Here is a 17,396-nt window from a genome sequence, read left to right as displayed (position 1 = left end):
GGGGGGGGGGGGGGGGGACTAGCTGCGCAAAAGCGCACGCGTTATCCTTGCTGGGACAGCTCGAGCTCCTCGGGCAGCACAGCCTCGCATTCCTCGTCCTCGTAAGCCGCCCAGGATTTCGGGAAACCGATACCGCAAGGCCGCTTCTTCGCCAACAGCTTCCTCACTCTTTTCCGCGTCGCCACCAGGAGCAGAAATATGACAAATCCTTGAAGACCATTCAACAGGTCCGTCGGTATCCTGGCGAGAGAGTAGGGTTCGTTCGGTTATGTTAGCCAGCAAACTGATCGTGGCAAAACAACCTTAGTACGCGATGTAATTAAGTCGTTACACGGTAAAAAATGTGGCGTCATGTTCAACAAGTTTCAAATGTCCCAAGCGGTCCACGCAAATTTCTGTGTTAATTCAAGACGAATATGTTGGAAAGCAACACAAATATTTTTAACATTTCTACCCTTAGGGAAATGGTCACTATTCTGGACATTCATTTAAAGCTGCCACAGCGACAGATTTTTTCTTACTGATTTGACATCCCCGCTTCTCTGGATAATCGGTAAATAATAATAAATCAAACGCGCACGTGTACAGTCCGAAAATTCGAACGATCAGATAAATTCTAATCGCATCGCGTGCTGAGGCTGTTATTCTGCCGGTTAATGTATGCTGCACACGAGGCGTACAACAAAGATCACCCACCAGAACTCGTCCATGTTCGTGTCTACGGCGAACGATATCACCTCGAAGATCCAGGTGATGCCCATGACGAGCACCAGCTTGATGTACAGCAAACATTTGAATCGTAATACTCGCAGCTTGCTGCCCGTGTAATCGCGATACTGGTGCCACAGACGCCAGCTGGTCAGCCCAAGATAGATAATGTTCAACGTTAGCAGAATAGCGACCGGCCCGTAAAAGTACGCCCACGTCTGCCTGGCGCCTGCGGAGAGTACAATTGCCGCGTTTTACTTCGGCCGTCGCGGGGTCGGTTCTCTCGCGTGAATCTTTCCGCGGAAAGAAAGGCGGTAGAAGTGCAAAATTATTCATCGCTGTTCGACTCACCGCCGAACCAACAACTGGCGTCACCGAAGCCGGGCTTCAGGTGATGACCATCTATTAGATGCATCGTCAGCGCGGCGATCAAGAAACATGCCGGGCCACCCCATCCCCAGACGCAGTAAGAGTAGAAAAGCGACTGCTCCCTCACCCTGAAGTTCTTGAACCTGTGCACGGAGAAAGCGAAGTTTGCTTGAATCGACCTGAACGAAGCGAACGAGGCGAACGGCTGAAGGAAGCGGAATTTCTGGTTCTTACGCTCCCGGTCGTCTTATTTTATGACGTCAGAAGCGAGCTAAGGTATGCTCAAAATGCTTCNGGGGGGGGGGGGGGGAGTCTTCTAAAGATCCGATTCAATTCTCACAATGGGAAATTCCGTCCCCTCCAATCGAAACGAGTTCGATTCGTTCGTTATCAGGTTAATTCAATCAAGCTTTTTCGGCGTGACCGGAATCGGACGACGTCGAGTTTCGATCGACACTTACCATACGGCGCGCCACACGTTGAATGCCACGATGTTCAGCCAGAAGAACGCGGACATGAAGGCGAAGTACAGGATGAAACCTGGAAAACCGTCGGACGAAATCGCAAGGATAATCGGCGACGAATTTCTGTGTCTTCGTATCGCGCACGGGGAAAGAAAAAAAAAAAGGATCAGTTGAATGAACGTGACGGCGAACGAACTAAGCGCGTTTCGGCTGAAGGAAAACAGGATTTCCGCTTCTTACAACTGAATTTGGCTCATAAGAGTCGGAAATTCCGTTTTCCTTCAGCCACTACGCGCTCGGTTCGTTCGCCGTCACGTTGATTCCAGCCGATCTTTGTTCCTCGCGCGTGAACAAACATCGCGTGATTATCTACCGAGGGTGACGCAGATGTTGTAATCGCCGTTCATCGTCGGCCGCAGGTGCTGGACCGAGAGGACGGTGTAACTGACCGCCAGGGTGGTAACCGCGGCCATCATCGCCTTGTCCTGAAGCTCCCTCAGTTCCGGCAATATCACGTAAACCGCCAAGGTGGCGATGAGGAAGATGGCCGAGATGATGCTGACGATGCATACCAAGATGTTCTTCCACACCATCGGGGAACCGTCGTTTATCAGGTCCTCGTCGAAGCATGTCAGGGCGATGTCGTTTCTGCTGATTCGTTTCGACTTGGTGACACAGAACCTGATGGACGGATACGCATCACGATAAATAAGAGCGGAGGAAATCGAAACGCGACGGGACCCGCATCGTCGATCGATCTTCCGGAGAAAAAACGATCTTTCCTTTTTTTTCATTTGTGGCTCTTGTTACTTTTTGCGGGCCTAATGAATTCGGCCACACTCGGAAGCATGTGTGACTCTGACGTAACGCCCTGACTGTTACACAAAGATTCTGAGAAAACGTGGAAAATCATCCTGACGTTAGAAAATGTGCACGTGCGACCATTATCAACAATTAATAGGCAATAACGCGGCCATTACTTCAGGACATCGCGAGATATACGTTGTGGGGAATACCCAGTAAGGCAAGATTTTCCTCATGTTCCCGATATTCGGCTACTTCCGAGCATTCATATTTTTCGCGAATTTTTCGCGAATTTTTCGCGATATTTTCCGCGAATCGTCGTTCGTGACCGGCCGTTTAACAGAAAACTGCCGATAAAGCTCTAACCAATAACCACCGATAAACAAAAAATCTCACATGTCTGCCGGGATCTTAAGGTCATCGACATGCATGTGCAGCCACGCGGTAGTATCGTCATGATGAATAGAGAAGTTGTCCCGCTCGCTCAGTTCAGGGTCGATGATGAAGATGCCGAACGGACAATCCAACTGGATCCTTGAGCCGTCCGAGCAATTGGCCGAGCGTTCCCATACCGTTCCTTCGGGGCAGCAGGAGGTGTCGACGAAAGAGAGACTCGGCGAGACCAAGCTCGCGAACAGTCCGAGCCACAGTAACCAGAGGCAACCTGCGAAACGTTGCAATCCGGATCGCGTGAATGCGAGAGGCAATGTGGAAGAGAAGAGATTGAGAGCTTCGGCTCGGCGTAACTTTGTATTATTATCACATACTGAGAACATTTTTTTTTAATTTATCACTGTAATCGTATAAATGGAAGAATTATAGTCAAGAGAACCATTTTTCTAATGTTATTACAGTGTCAGCGATAATAATCTTTTATGCAAGTTGTTATGTAACAATGTTTTTTGGGTTAAAGCCAGAAGAAGATATAGCTGAGGCTGAAAATAACTATAATTTTAGTGGAATTTCTCTCTGAGTGTACTATTAAGTAAACGGGGAAGAAACAAAATGTTCTTACTTTTGAAAGAATAATACAGATGTATTACATTTGCATGTGCCGCGCTAAAGAGAAAATTTACAATTTTTACAGCAAAAAAATTGTTAAAACAGGAATCTATTTAATCTAATTCTTGAAGAAGCATTGTAATAATCAATCAATGATGTCGGATTTCTCATTATCCATGAGAATTTATTAGCTATGAAACTTCTCACTAGCTATGAGAATAAAGTCTCATTAAATATGCTCAAACGATTAATTACCCTAAACTTCCCATGAGAACTTATATAAAGACGACGGTCGAGAGAAGACCAGGGTTGGGAAAGTAAATTTGAAAAGCTGTTCGTCACCATTATCGTCATTCAACAAGGAGAAATAACTTCGTTATTAAGTCATTAATGAAAAAAATGTTAACTGCGTTGCGAATAATTCATTGTTTCTCAATTCCGGAAAAGACATCATAAAGATCGAATAATCAATTGATTGTGCAGCAAGTAATTTGCCGGCCAAGTAACCAATCGAAAGTCGACGAGTAATCGGCTCGTTGTTTGCATCTTCAATTGAAAAACAGCGTATTTTTAGCGAGTAACTAACATTATGTGCGCATGATTTCATCAATAACCGTACGACGCTCGAACGTCCGGAGTTGGGAAAATCACGAAGAAATAATAATACAGCCGCGTATTATCCCGCAGAAAAATTGCGTCACAGCTAAATAAACGCGGGTATCGATAAGGGGTTATTTTTTGTCGCGTCAATCGAATTCTGTGTTACTGGTGAGCGTGCAGAAAATAATTTCTCGAAAAGATTGCAATAATCTTGTCGCAAGGATCGATGTTTACGAAAACAAACGCGATTCGCATACTGGAGTATCGCGTGCTCTAATCTCGTATAAGATATATTCTGTGTATATACACATATATATATATATATATATATATATATATATATATATATATATTTAAATATAAACATACTCACACATATCGAATCGATCGATCGATGCGTCAACGGCGCGTGTTAAAAAGTAACAAAAGAATGTCCACTCGAGTGTTTAACGAGCACACACCGCCGTTCGCTCTTATTTCTAGCGAAATACAAGCGTAGTTTCCGTGTACGTCACACACGGCCGGTCGGCCTGATACCGAAACGAATTTTTTTATCTTCGGTGATACACAGCTCGGCGTTATCGCGTCGGCAGACTTGCGTATCCGGCGGCTGCGAGATTCGCAGCGGAAAATGCATATACGCGAGATCAGCAAACGTTAGGTCGCGCGCGATACATCCAGCTTCTTCGAGAGCGGCGTTTTATAAATCGCTCGGCAACGCGAGAGGCGAGAAAAAATGAGCGCTCCATTCGGTTTCGCGATTAGCGATCGGTCGCGATTGCGAAACGGCCCATCCGTAACCCAGTTCAGCGTTAATGGCGGGTGCGCGAAACGATCGCGATGAAAGAAGAAGGGATGACTGCGTTAACGAGGCTCTTTATTACGGCCGTTGGACCGCGTCGTGCATGTGCGGCGCAGCTCGGTCATCGCGTCACATCGTTGTTTCGCTCGAGAGACTGTTCTTGTGATTTTAAGCTGTCATCTCGAGGATGACGAAGAAGCGTCTCTCTCTCTCTCTCTCACTCCAGAGAAGCTTAGAACTTAGCGCGAACAGATACGAAGCGAATAGTCTGTCCCCATATTTTCGAGCAACGTTTCGTTTCATTTTAGTTTTATTTAATTTTCATTCGTTTTATATTTCCCTATAAGCGCGATTATAAGTCGCTCGTACGAGGTATCGATTTCTTACACATTGATTTTCGCAATTCACGTAACACACTCGCTCTTTCACGCGTGTCAAGTTTCTCGTCAGATTGCGCTTGAAATTGTTCGCGCGATTCGTTAAATCGCCGCTCGTCCCTTCCGCTTGAATTCTGGCATTAGCGGATTGATTTATCAGTAATGCCATTATCAGTTTAATGTCTCGCTTATTTTTGCGCCTTTCGTTTATAGAAGGCACTTGTATCGGCCTTGTAATCTCGCCGGATAACGTTATTTTCTGCGACGTTCGATCGCTATTATATACGTAAGTACGTACCACCGTGCTCTTCTCTCGATTCTCCATTTTCTGTCGGAATCTTCCGTGACCTGATCTCCATCGCTATCTTGTAACGAATGGAAAACACGACGAGATTACAAGCTCCGAACGCGACTAGTCACCTTCGTATCGTGCAAAACATCGACTTTTAACATTTTTCGCTGGTGCTTCATCGCGCCTGCGAAATCGACTCGTCAGCGTTGTCGTGTAATTTCTGGGAACTCTTGATGTCCGAGTAAAAATCTGTTGTTTTCTCCCAATAGACCGCGCGATTAATCGCGACTGTCATCGCTATGGATGTTCGCCTCGGCGACAACGACGGCAGCGCTCAATTAACGCGTATGAATACCGTCCGGCCTTTTAATTGGCCACAGTATATACATATACATATGCATAATTAGCGAAATAAACGTGTCGTTGCTTTCGCGTCGCAGAGTTATTGACGTCGTTATCATGCGCGTCGGCGTGTGTCTCGGAAAAGGAGAGAAAAAAAGGTTGCGCTAATAAATTCCTACCGGTGACGCCGAGTTCATTCAGTTTCGGCGGGCCGTGTAAACCCGATCCGATAAGGTGATCTTGTGTTTCCATGTGAAAAAAAACGCGATACGCGCACGAAAGAGAAACAAAAGTAAGAAAGTTCGACGTTTCTGTCACGATTAACGCACGCGCGCGCATATTCACGCGTTGATAAAAGATAACGGCGCGAAGATATGTGCCACGCAACTAGTCGCTTGAGACATCTCATTTTAAGAGAAAGGAACTCTGTTAAACGCACGAAGAAAGAGCGCATGGAAAAAAAGAGTCTATCGAGAATTCACCCGACAATGAACAGAATTTCTCTGACTCGTACGAACGAAATTTCCTTCTTACAGCCCGAAAATCCGCGTCTCGGCTTGTTCATCGTCAGATAATTTCAACCGGACCTTTTGTCTGCGCGTTATCGATTCTAATCGAGGAAGTTTGCTCGATGCACTTTATACTTCCACCGTCGCAAATGAGCTTTGTGAGAATCACGAAACGATTCAGATAAGACGCTTCATCGCGCGCGTCGTTCGCATCTGATTTATTTATAGAATTAGTTCTCTCTCCCTGCCTCGCAGGCGAAGATTTAAGCGGACTGTGTCACCGTGGAAAATATTTTCCCGGCGAAATCTCCTCTCGTATTCATGTCTTTTTAGAGTCGGGTGGACAACGAAAGCTTGTTTGTTGTTCGGCCGTACACGTGCCGTACGTACAGTCGCTCGCGCGGCAGAGCTCTGTGTACGCCTCTATGCTTACCGCGAGTAATTATCCGTTAATAATTTTCTCATGCACAATAACGCCTTCTTTGTCGAGGAAACAGCGATGACAATTAGCGTTGGACGATTACGGCGAATTTTGCTGCGGATTCTCTTCCAGTCTCTCTCTCAGTCGCGCGTTCCAACCGCAACTTCGACAACAGTACGTTTAAATTCCATCTCGCTTGTCCATTTTCTCGGATGATTCTTCTATTAATAATATATCAGCTTCAGGCGCGGTATCCCATTACCGATGTAATTATCAGCTGCATATCTGCATCGCGCGAGGCGAGCTGTGCCTTACATAAGCGAAGTAAATCCAATTTATGTCGCAAGTGGCGGAAGAAAATATGATACCAGCTTGAGGCGGCGCGAAGGAGCGAAGCTGTCACTCGGGTAGTCTCATCGCTTTGTCGAGATTCGCGCGAGATCCTCTGTGTGACGGAGCTTTTCAGAAGTGATATTCTCGTAGGTGCACAGAAAAGAAGGGCGTTTCACACGAAAGACAATGCACGAGGTGCTCTCTGTATTTCTTTGAATGACGTTTCACTCAGGCGGTAGAATGACAGTGCCGACTCGTTCCGAATGGAGTGACTTTTCACTCCTACACAGAGCGAATTTTTCATTCCGAATCGCCGAGTGGAAAATTTCCAGTATTGAAAGGAGAATCTTTGCGATGAAATCTACATCGTCGCGGGAAAAATTCCTGCCAATCGAAACCGAATTGAAACAATCGCTCGTGTGGATTGGAAATACGGTAATGAGATTGCCCGAAAGTTTGCGTTCTTCAAATATTCACCGTTGACGGTTCTGAGTGACGATGTTTCCACCGTTGTTGCTGTTTCGAATGAATTTTCCGCGCGTCTTGAGTGAAATTTCGCTCGTTTCGAGTGAGATTTCACTTCAAGGAAGACCCGTTATTAATGGTTGTTTCTTGAAACGTGTCTCCAGTGGGACGCTCAAGTTTGAATGAGAGTCCCGAGACGCGAGTCTTTCAGTTGACTCGCACTCGTAAGTCTAACGTCTCGCGATTACGTCGTACGATTGAACCGGGAGACACGGATCTGATGTAAAATTCGAATGTGAATGTCTCTCACTTCGGAAGTTTCGGGTAAACGACCATTGACACGGACGTTAGAGGATGGACAATCGGACACAATAATAATGCAAAGTATGAGAGAGGAAGTTCGACTTTACCTCTGGTCGGCGACGCGCTCGGCTGCCTGCCGTAACTCGCGTTCGACAACATCGTCGTCCGTTACCGCATCTCTTCGTTCAGAGTCGCTGAGAGCAGATCCGCGCGCTTGGCGAAGCGACGACGCGTGCTCGAGGAACAGACTCGTCGGAAACACCGGGATCTCAGTTCGAAAACGCCCTCGAGGAGAAAATCACCTTCGACGCCACGGAGAGCACTCGCCTCGGGGTCAACAAACTGACGACGACGGATCCACCTCCTTGGCGTTTCGCCACCAAATAGCAGGGGATTTCCTCGTCCGTTATGCTCTCAGGTTTCGACGTCAACGGAACCGTCTGATTTCCCTTGTCCTCTCACTTTATCGCGGTTTCCTTCGTCAGCTTTTTCCCCCGCGTTTCCTCTTTCTCCTCTCGAGGACAATGATCATAAAAACCGTTGCACGCGCGCGCACAATCGAGTATCGCGAGATACACTCGAGAAAAACGGATGCGCGAAAGCAAGTTTCTCGAGTGGAGCTTTTCCGGGTGATCGTGTCGATCGGACGACCTTCACTCGAAAATTTCGAAAATCGATACTCCGGAGCGGTACGCGGAGGAAGCGTGACTATTTGTTTAGAATGTTTGCGGGCCCGAAGGTTCTCGAGGCGCGTTATCGAAATCGCGAGAAAAGTCGCGTGTCCGTTCGCGATTGCTCTCCGCGCGATAAAATCAGGTGTTGCCGATGGCGATAATACAATCGAATCCGCTGTATCGATGATGATGAGAGACGGAGCGCGGAAACGGCGCACGCGTGTTGGTTGACGCGTCACACACTTGCTCGCCTGTGAGCTATACTGACGCTGAACGGATCTCCTTCGGAGTTCTCGCCGGTGTCCACGGCTCGGCGGTCGGGGGAGATAGCGCGATCTTCTCTCCCCTCTCCCCTTTTTTTACATTCGGTGGGCTCGTCTTAGCGTGTGTACACACTTGTGTGTGTGTGTGCGAGATTGAGCCGTGTAGTTTTTGTTTTTCCATTTTTTTTTCGTCATGTCCCGTCGCCCGCGAATGACGGCGCGTCACGATTCGCACGGGCGAGAGACAAAATAGCAGGAGGAGGAAGACCGGTCCGGGCAGAATTTGACCGCGTCTCTCTTGGCGGCTCGCCGACAAGTATCCGAGAGGATGTATCGAAGTATCTCGGAAAAACAAAAAAAAACACGCGTCGAGATAGAAAACGATGACACCTGTGGCTCTCTGTAAATTTGTCGGAGTAAAGTCTCACTCGAGAAGCGGAGAGTTGATCACTTTTCATTCTCGTATGGAGCGAATTCTCCGCTCTGAATCGTCGTGAATAATTTCTACTCGAAGCTGAAGAGCGAATCTGATGGGGATATGCAGTACCAACATATCGAGCAGTACGCCGGGTTGCCACTGGTAAGGGCACGTGTGAGAGACCGCGCGCGCGATCGATCCGAGTTCACGCGTTCTCACTCTTTCACACGTGCCCTTGCCAGCGGCAACCCGGCATACTGCTCGATATGTTGATGCAACAATCTATATAGTCGACTTCACCATCACATGTCACTTCAACCTATTGAAACACTCGCTCATACGGAAGTTGTAATTCAGCCTAAACTTGAGCGAAACATTCAAGTACGATTCGCAAGATACAAGACACGTTCTCTTGCGATTTCGAGTGACAATATTTTTTTTGTCTAACACTTCGAGTGAGTTTCCGCTCCGAGAAATTTAGAGAGATCACCTATCTCCCACGAGTCCGCGTCAGACTCGGCCATTTGGAGAATTGGAACTCGACGAATCGGGACAAAGCCGGTTGAAATCGACGTTAGTTGGCTTGACAAATTCCACTTCCCCGATCTGTAATCCTCAGTTTCCAGTACCTACCTGGCCTGATACCCCTGAACCCCTGACCATTACAGGTCGTTACACCGCGCGGATAAAAACGCGGATAAAAACGAGCGTCCCGGGCGAGACTGAGTGGCGCGGGCGCATCTTGCATTTTTCTTCGCATATAGAAAAATGAAACACTAACGTTGCACACGTGCAGCTGCGAGATGCATGGTTGAACAATTTCCTTAATATCCACGCTGTACGTACGAAGGTCGAGCGTGGTAACGATAAGAAGTTCCGCCAGCTAGTTGCGACACACCAACACATTCGACGCTCTTTCAAACGCAGCCGATTAATCGCGTTCGACCGCGGTAGCTCAATATAATAAAGAACTCGCGGGTAAAGATCATGCACGCGCTCATTAGTATGCTATTAATATGAAATACGTCAGTCGAAAGTTTACCGGGAAATGGGAATGCACTGGAAATCCAACTATGTTACTCGCGTGAGCGTGTAGTTCGCCTGAAACTTTGTTTACACGTTTCTTATCGTTCAAATCACAATGCACGTGTTAATTACGTTTGAACATGTCAACACGTTCTACGTAATTCACGTTCAGATTCGCAGTGTGGATGGAAATTCTGACGCATGCGCGGAATAAATGCTGTCGTATCAATCGAATTGACGAACGGTAGTACGATTGAAGCAAATCTTCATTCGATAGCGATATCATTGAAACTAATCATACGTTGTTTCAATAACTCGAGTATTAGTTTCAGTAACGTCGCTATCGAATCGAGAAGATTTACTCCGATTACAGCGCTATTAATCAGATCGATTGATACTTCGGCGTTCTCCTTCCACGTGCGTATAAAGTTGTCGATTACGCGGCAGATGCGCGACGGTTATCGAATGCAAATTGATTGAAACGATGTTAATTAAAAGGAAACGGCGGATGTATGTGCGTGTGTGTGTGTTCGGCGTCGCGCGCATTCGACGAACGGCTTCGTGCGTATCGGCAATCTGACGAAGAAGAGGAGGCGGTCGGCAAAGAAGTAGGAAAAGAAGAAGAAGTCTCGAGAAAAAAAAACTATTAATGTAACCGGTCCTCCGGCTGTGACGTCCACGGCTTGATTATAAATGCAACGACTCTGTCGATTCTTGTTTTATCGATGCACGTGCGACCAGAGCCAGCCGAGTCCTCCATCTTCGACAAAATGAAAAGAATTATGTGACTCCTCTTTCACGTTAGAGGCTTTAAACACGTTGATAAATGTGTTGACTTTTAGCTCGAAATCCGCCGCAATCGGAATCCGTATACTATGTTTGCCCGCAGCTCCTGGAGATGCTGAAATTCTACGCCCGATTCGAAATCAGCGAGGAGACCGGCAATCCCTTGACGGATCACGACATGACGCAGTTGCACTACGCTAAAATTACGTCTCTTCAGGTACGTGGAATCCCGTCTCGACTTCCCAGAGACCGTGAATTACGGGTATCCTTGCAGTTACCGGTGAAGTAATCAAGAATAATTTTCCCCTCTGTGTCGCGTTTACCGCTCGATATCTCGCGAGCTTGATTATGACGTAACGGGATTTTCGCGGCGGATTTGCGCAGTGAGCTTTTCGTGAAAGCCCACGACGACGAAAACGTATCAATGAAAAGAAGGGGGGGGGGGAATATTATAGATACAGAAGTATGAATTTCAACTGGAATGTGATTAATGCCTCTTAGTCATCGTCGGTATGGCAATTTACGCACGAGCGTTTCTCAGACGCGTTAATATATTCTCGAAATCGTTAAACCGTTAAACATTAAAATTTTGCCTAGAATGCGGTCTTCGCCAAATTCCCGGATCTGCGGAGCTTCGCGTTGGCCAACGTGGCCAGCGTCGACGTCAGGGACGCTCTTTACAAGCATTTCGGCTCGCTCAGGTAAGTCCTTTCTTTGTACACGAATAATTCTTCTCGACGCGATGTGCACAGTTATGTATTTTGAGAAAAAAATTTTAAGGTAAACGTACTCCATGATATTTCATTACGAGACTAACTGACATGTTCGTTAGCCTGACGATAACGTCGGAACGCTGCTAGTAACGTTGCCTTTTTATTTCCTTGCAGCCAAGAAAAATTGAGAGCTATCGCGAGTTATTTAAATTTAGTGCCACCGGAGGAGCGTGAGAAGGACGAGAATTGGTACCGCTTGGACATAGACTTTCTGCGCGAACTGCTGGTAAGAGTCGACGGGAAGAAAACAGATGGAGAGAAAAGGAGAGAGAGAGAGTCCTAGCAAAGCTCTCAGATGCGTAGAATCGAAAGTAGATTTTTACAAGCCAATAAGAGCTACCAAGTTATTGTAGAAAAAAAGAAAGAAAAAAAGACGATTGCCGCACACGAGATTTGCATAATCGAGGTCGCGCCGAATTCTGAGAGGTGCGCCTTTTTTTTCTTTATTTTTAGATATCGCGGCACGAGCGTAGGCCGTCGCAGCTCGAGGAGCTGAATGAGATGCCGCTTTATCCGACCGAGGACATCATCTGGAACGAGAGCGTCGTCCCGACCGAGTATTTCTCCGGCGAGGACTGCCTGGCTCTGCCGAAATTGAACCTTCAGTTCCTCACGTTGCACGATTACCTGCTGCGGAACTTTAATCTGTTTCGTTTGGAGTCTACGTGTAAGTAAAAAGGCGGTAGAAAAAAAAAACTCGCGAATCTCTCGATTAATTGCCGATCGTTAAATGTGTTACATATACATATCGTCGTTGTTTTCGCAGATGAGATACGACAGGATATCGAGGATGCCGTAAGCAGACTGAGTCCTTGGTAAGCTATTCGCTGCAGTGTTCTTTCTCTTTTTATTTGGCTCTTTCTCCTTTTTTTTTCCTCTTTGTCGCGGTGGATGTCATTTTTTTTCCTTGTTCAGGCGAGCCGAGGACGGCGGTGTTTACTTCGGCGGATGGGCCAGAATGGCTCAGCCGATCACGCAATTCGCGGTGGTCGAGGTGGCTAAACCCAACGTGGGCGAGAACAAGCCGTCCAGGGTGCGCGCTGATATCACGATCAACCTCAGCGTTCGCAAGGAGATTAAGACCGAGTGGGAGAATCTCCGTAAGCACGACGTGTGCTTCCTCATCACGGTCAAGCCTCCGAATCCGATCGGTAATGGCGATACAAATTACGCAAAGACTGCACACACATCAACTATAGTAATAATAATTATTATTATAACAACAGAGCATAACAATAATATCACGTTGACTGGAGGTTTGTTCTCAAAAACACTGAACCAGTCTCGATACGGACAAAACATTTTTTTTCAAATAAAAATACGCTGACAAATGAAATGTGCATTATACAAAAAAAAAAAACTGATAAACCACCTAAGGAAAAACGAACTGTGCACAATAATAAATTTTAACTAATACAGACGAAGTTTCACAATATGATATGCAGCATCGAATACTTGAGCAATCGCGTCGCGTTGTTGCAGGCACCAAGTACAGTCACAAGCTCCCCTTCGTGCCCCAAGTGGGTCTGACCACGGTCCGCGGCTGCGAGGTCGAGGGTATGCTCGACTCGAACGGCAGAGTGATAGAGGACGGCCCGGAGCCGAGGCCCATTTTGCCGGGTGACTCCCGGACCTACAGAGTGTGGCTGGACTGCAATCAGTATCGGATAGACATGGACAACGCCAGCCACGGCGGCGAGGACGTGTACGAGGGATTCAATATTATAATGAGACGTAAGCCCAAAGAGAATAACTTCAAAGCGGTTTTAGAGACTATCAGGGAGCTCATGAACACCGAATGCGTCGTCCCGGACTGGTTGCACGACATAATCCTCGGATACGGCGATCCCGGTGCGGCCTGCTACTCGAGGTGATTAAGTCGAATTTGATTACACGGTGAACGCTAAAAGTTCCGAAACAATCGGACGAAGACAACTAATTTTTGGGAAAAAATGTTTCAGAAACGAAAAAGTTGTAAAGTTGGCGAATGCCATACCAAAGTCATACCTGGATATAGCTGTTAGATGTGCTTATTTTAAACCTTTTACAACTTTTATCTGAAATATTTTCTCGAAAATTCATTCTTCGTGAAATATTCGACCGTTCCGAACTTTTAGCGCTAACTCTGGTGAATCGACTGATCCTTGTGTAAATTTAAATTCATTCGTTTATTTTCGCTTGTTTATTTATCTATGAACGGGTGATCTACAGACAACGTAAAAACGAAAAAAAAAACATTGATTCTGTGTGACAGAATGCCGGACGAGATCGCGACGATGGATTTCAACGATACGTTCCTCGATATAGACCACCTGCGAGCAAGTTTCCCCCCATACGAGATCGTAACGGATCCTGAGGACGAGAAGAATCTCATGCGGCCATTCCAGTTGATTTTCAAGGATGTCCTGGCGAAGCGTAACAAGGAGCCCGCGAAGAAGATCATCGGGGTCAAACCGCATGTGCCGCCCAGCCGCGGCCCGTACAGAGCGAACGAGCCGAAGAAGTGAGCCCTCGCTTTCTTGTTTACACATTTAATGACGTATCTATATAAGACACGTTGCTTCCTCTCAACTCGCAAGATGAGAAACTCTCTTATGTGTTGTCACGTTACAGGAATCAAATCCCCTTTACGCCGACGCAGGTCGAAGCTATTCGAGCTGGGATGCAACCAGGTCTGACGTTGGTGGTGGGTCCGCCCGGTACCGGCAAAACGGACGTCGCCGTGCAGATTATCTCGAATTTGTATCACAATTTTCCGAATCAGCGGACCTTGATCGTCACGCACTCCAATCAGGCGCTCAACCAGCTGTTCGAGAAGATCATGGCGCTCGATATCGACGAGAGACATCTTCTGCGTCTCGGTCACGGTGAGGAAGCCCTAGAGACCGAAAAGGACTTCAGTCGATACGGTAGGGTCAACTATGTCCTTGCCAAGCGTTTGGATCTACTTCTGGAGGTCCAACGGTTACAGGTACGAGTCGCTTTCGAAGGGTCACGTTTCAACGGGATATGCGCGTACCGAATACTAGCGAATCCATTCGTCCATTCTCTTTCCTCAGGAATCGCTGAATGTGAAAGGCGACGTCGCGTATACCTGCGAGACGGCGGGATATTTCTTCATGTATCAGATATCGACGAGGTGGGATCGCTTCGAGGCCAAGATCAAGCAGCGACAGAGCACCAGCGGAAAGTCCGACCTGGCCGCCATAATCGACGAGGAATTTCCGTTCCACAAGTTTTTCGACAACGCACCGCAGCCGCTCTTCAAGCGTAATACATACGAGGAAGATCTCAAGATCGCGTGCAGCTGTTATCGGTGAGTCGATGATGAACCGTCGGATCAGATAACTCAGATAAACGATCAGAAAACACTTCCAGACTGTTCTAAATTTATTTCTTCAATGGAGAGACTGCACACTCGTGTGGGTTTATTAGCGAGCGTTCTGTACTCTTGAATTATTCAGTAGTCATCATCACTCTAAGGTGCTTCCCTGTTATCTGCGGCTTAAAAATCTGTTTGGCAGGTTCTACGTATTTCACTCGGCCACCTTGGGGTCTTAATAAATGAAACAATATCTTGCTGTTTATACTATGCATACAACTCATGATTACACCTGTGAATGTCGTTGTCATTGATGAGTCCGCAGATTTCCCTTAGTACATCTCAAGAGTACGACAATATTTATTAAACAAATCAATATATTTGGAACAGTTTGTAGTAAGTGAGTTCTCTTGAATGAAGACGCTAACGGAGCGCTATCGCGCGCAGGTATATCGAGAGGATATTCGCGCAACTGGAGGAGTTCCGTGCGTTCGAATTACTGAGATCCGGCCTAGACAGATCCAAGTATCTGCTCGTCAAGGAGGCAAAGGTGATCGCAATGACTTGCACGCACGCAGCGCTTAAGAGACGCGAGCTCGTCGACATGGGCTTCAAGTACGACAACATCCTCATGGAGGAGTCCGCGCAAATCTTGGAGATCGAGACCTTCATACCGTTGCTGTTGCAAAATCCCCAAGACGGTTACAATCGCCTGAAGCGATGGATCATGATAGGTGACCACCATCAGCTGCCGCCCGTCATCAAGAACATGGCTTTCCAGAAATACTCGAACATGGAGCAATCGTTGTTCGCGCGTTTCGTGCGACTAGGTGTCCCCACGGTCGACCTGGACGGCCAGGGTCGTGCCAGGCCCAGCATCTGCAATCTCTACAACTGGCGTTACAAGAAATTGGGCAATCTGGCGCACGTGGAGCGCAGCCCAGAGTACCTGGTGGCGAACGCCGGCTTTCTGTACGACTTTCAGCTGGTCAATGTCGAGGACTTCAACGGCGTCGGTGAGAGCGAGCCGAGCGCCTATTTCTATCAGAATCTCGCCGAGGCGGAGTACTGCGTTGCGGTGTTCATGTACATGCGTTTGCTGGGCTACCCTGCCGATAAGATCAGCATATTAACCACCTACAACGGCCAGAAGCACCTCATAAGGGACGTGATCAACATCCGATGCGCGAACAATCCACTGATAGGCCGGCCGAACAAAGTCACCACCGTCGACAAGTATCAAGGTCAACAGAACGACTACATCCTGTTGTCCCTGGTGAAAACGCGCGCCGTCGGTCACCTGAGGGACGCGAGGCGTCTGGTGGTGGCGATGTCGCGCGCCCGCCTCGGCCTCTACGTCTTCGCCCGCGTGTCCCTCTTCAAGAACTGCTTCGAACTGACGCCGGCGTTCGATCAGCTGATGCAGCGGCCGTTGAAACTGCAGCTGCTGCCGCAGGAGGTTTATCCTACCGAGCGACCGAACGATGCGGCGCCTTCGACCGCTCCCATGGAGATCGAGGATATGCCGCACATGGCTAAGTTCGTCTACGATTATTACATGGAGAAGGTCAGCGGTATGAAGGTAATTTCCAATTAGAGGTATTTTGACAAAAAGATAAACGAGCATCAAATGCACTACCGTGTCTCTCTCTCTCTCTCTCTCTCTCTCTCTCTCTCTTGATAATGTATAATTCGTTTCTCGAATTCACATTGCCTCCTCGATGCTGACGAAAACGCGTGGGGTTGCCCCTCCTCGTTTATTTCAGGAGTCGCAAAAGATGTGGCAGAAGCCGGGAACCATGCAGACCACAAGTAACCGGGCGCACAAGATCCCTGCTCACCCCGGTGCCGATGACGACACTGACGACGACGACGACGACGACAACAATAACAACGAAGAGGTAGTAGTAGAAGAAGAAGAAGAAGAAGAACAAGAACAACAAAGTAAGGCCGAGACGAAAGAGTCCACGGAGGAAAAGACAGAGACCAAGTACGAACCAATTAAAAATTTAGTCGAAGATCTTCCGAGTGAGACCGAGGACGACGGTTGAGCGGGCCCACGTCGCAATATTACTTATCTATGCGCGCAAAGACTGACACTGTGCTCGAACACGCATCGGTAGCGAAAGTGGAACAACCAATTCCGCTATTTGAAGGCGAAAGAGATGTTCGAGCGTTCATGATCATCAGAAGCTACCTCTTCCATCAGCATCATTCGATCGCTCGCACTTACTAAGAATATACGTTTTATTATAATGCGAATCATCGTTTCACTGTACAATAGTAGACTCTCCGTACGTGCGTGTACGAGTTAAAATAAAGTATGGTTTTTGCAAATGGCAC

General features: G+C 47.3%; 2 protein-coding genes across 10 annotated transcripts in view; one reads left to right on the top strand and one right to left on the bottom strand.

Moving 5' to 3' along the window:
* Positions 1-17,392, top strand: part of LOC106742513 (intron-binding protein aquarius) — a 26,925-nt gene extending 9,533 nt beyond the window's left edge. Inside the window, exons 1-13 of one of the 7 annotated variants that reach the window (XM_014615511.1) lie at positions 5,709-6,052; positions 11,062-11,175; positions 11,556-11,659; positions 11,846-11,957; positions 12,185-12,398; positions 12,498-12,546; positions 12,647-12,882; positions 13,214-13,601; positions 13,986-14,234; positions 14,345-14,702; positions 14,791-15,047; positions 15,501-16,635; positions 16,820-17,392. In XM_014615511.1, coding sequence (XP_014470997.1) covers positions 11,071-11,175; positions 11,556-11,659; positions 11,846-11,957; positions 12,185-12,398; positions 12,498-12,546; positions 12,647-12,882; positions 13,214-13,601; positions 13,986-14,234; positions 14,345-14,702; positions 14,791-15,047; positions 15,501-16,635; positions 16,820-17,104 — 3,492 coding nt within the window. In that variant the 5' untranslated portion in view covers positions 5,709-6,052; positions 11,062-11,070 and the 3' untranslated portion in view covers positions 17,105-17,392. The other 6 variants (XM_014615513.1, XM_014615512.1, XM_014615514.1 and 3 more) reach the window with 6 other exon arrangements.
* On the bottom strand, positions 7-8,718 carry LOC106742515 (G-protein coupled receptor Mth2-like). Of its 3 annotated transcripts, none has more exons than XM_014615518.1 (7): positions 7,899-8,718; positions 2,742-3,009; positions 1,915-2,222; positions 1,539-1,617; positions 1,060-1,220; positions 697-937; positions 7-240 (listed from the first exon to the last, which is right to left on the bottom strand). In XM_014615518.1, exons 1-7 carry the CDS (start codon positions 7,948-7,950, stop codon positions 42-44), a joined length of 1,308 nt encoding a protein of 435 aa, XP_014471004.1. In that variant the 5' UTR covers positions 7,951-8,718; the 3' UTR covers positions 7-41. The 3 variants fall into 3 exon arrangements, with proteins under 3 accessions (XP_014471004.1, XP_014471003.1, XP_014471005.1); XM_014615517.1 differs by lacking the exon at positions 7,899-8,718 and adding an exon at positions 5,425-5,500; XM_014615519.1 differs by lacking the exon at positions 7,899-8,718 and adding an exon at positions 4,321-4,761.
* Positions 17,393-17,396: the final 4 nt, after the last annotated feature.

The sequence above is a fragment of the Dinoponera quadriceps genome, unplaced genomic scaffold, assembly GCF_001313825.1.
Source record: "Dinoponera quadriceps isolate SergipeBrazil2010 unplaced genomic scaffold, ASM131382v1 scaffold113, whole genome shotgun sequence".
Classification (NCBI taxonomy): domain Eukaryota; kingdom Metazoa; phylum Arthropoda; class Insecta; order Hymenoptera; family Formicidae; genus Dinoponera; species Dinoponera quadriceps.
The sequence above is the reverse complement of the archived record's forward strand: the minus strand, read 5'-3'. Positions and strand labels throughout refer to the sequence as shown.

What these genes read in the sequence shown, in the direction of transcription:
- LOC106742515 (XM_014615517.1), bottom strand. Translation starts at nt 5,485, where the DNA reads ATGGAGATCAGGTCACGGAAGATTCCGACAGAAAATGGAGAATCGAGA. An exon ending in AACGTGTGGCGCGCCGTATG is followed by an intron (nt 1,221 to 1,538) that starts GTAAGTGTCGAT and finishes CTCCGTGCACAG; the next exon opens with GTTCAAGAACTTCAGGGTGA. An exon ending in CGCCAGTTGTTGGTTCGGCG is followed by an intron (nt 938 to 1,059) that starts GTGAGTCGAACA and finishes TACTCTCCGCAG; the next exon opens with GCGCCAGGCAGACGTGGGCG.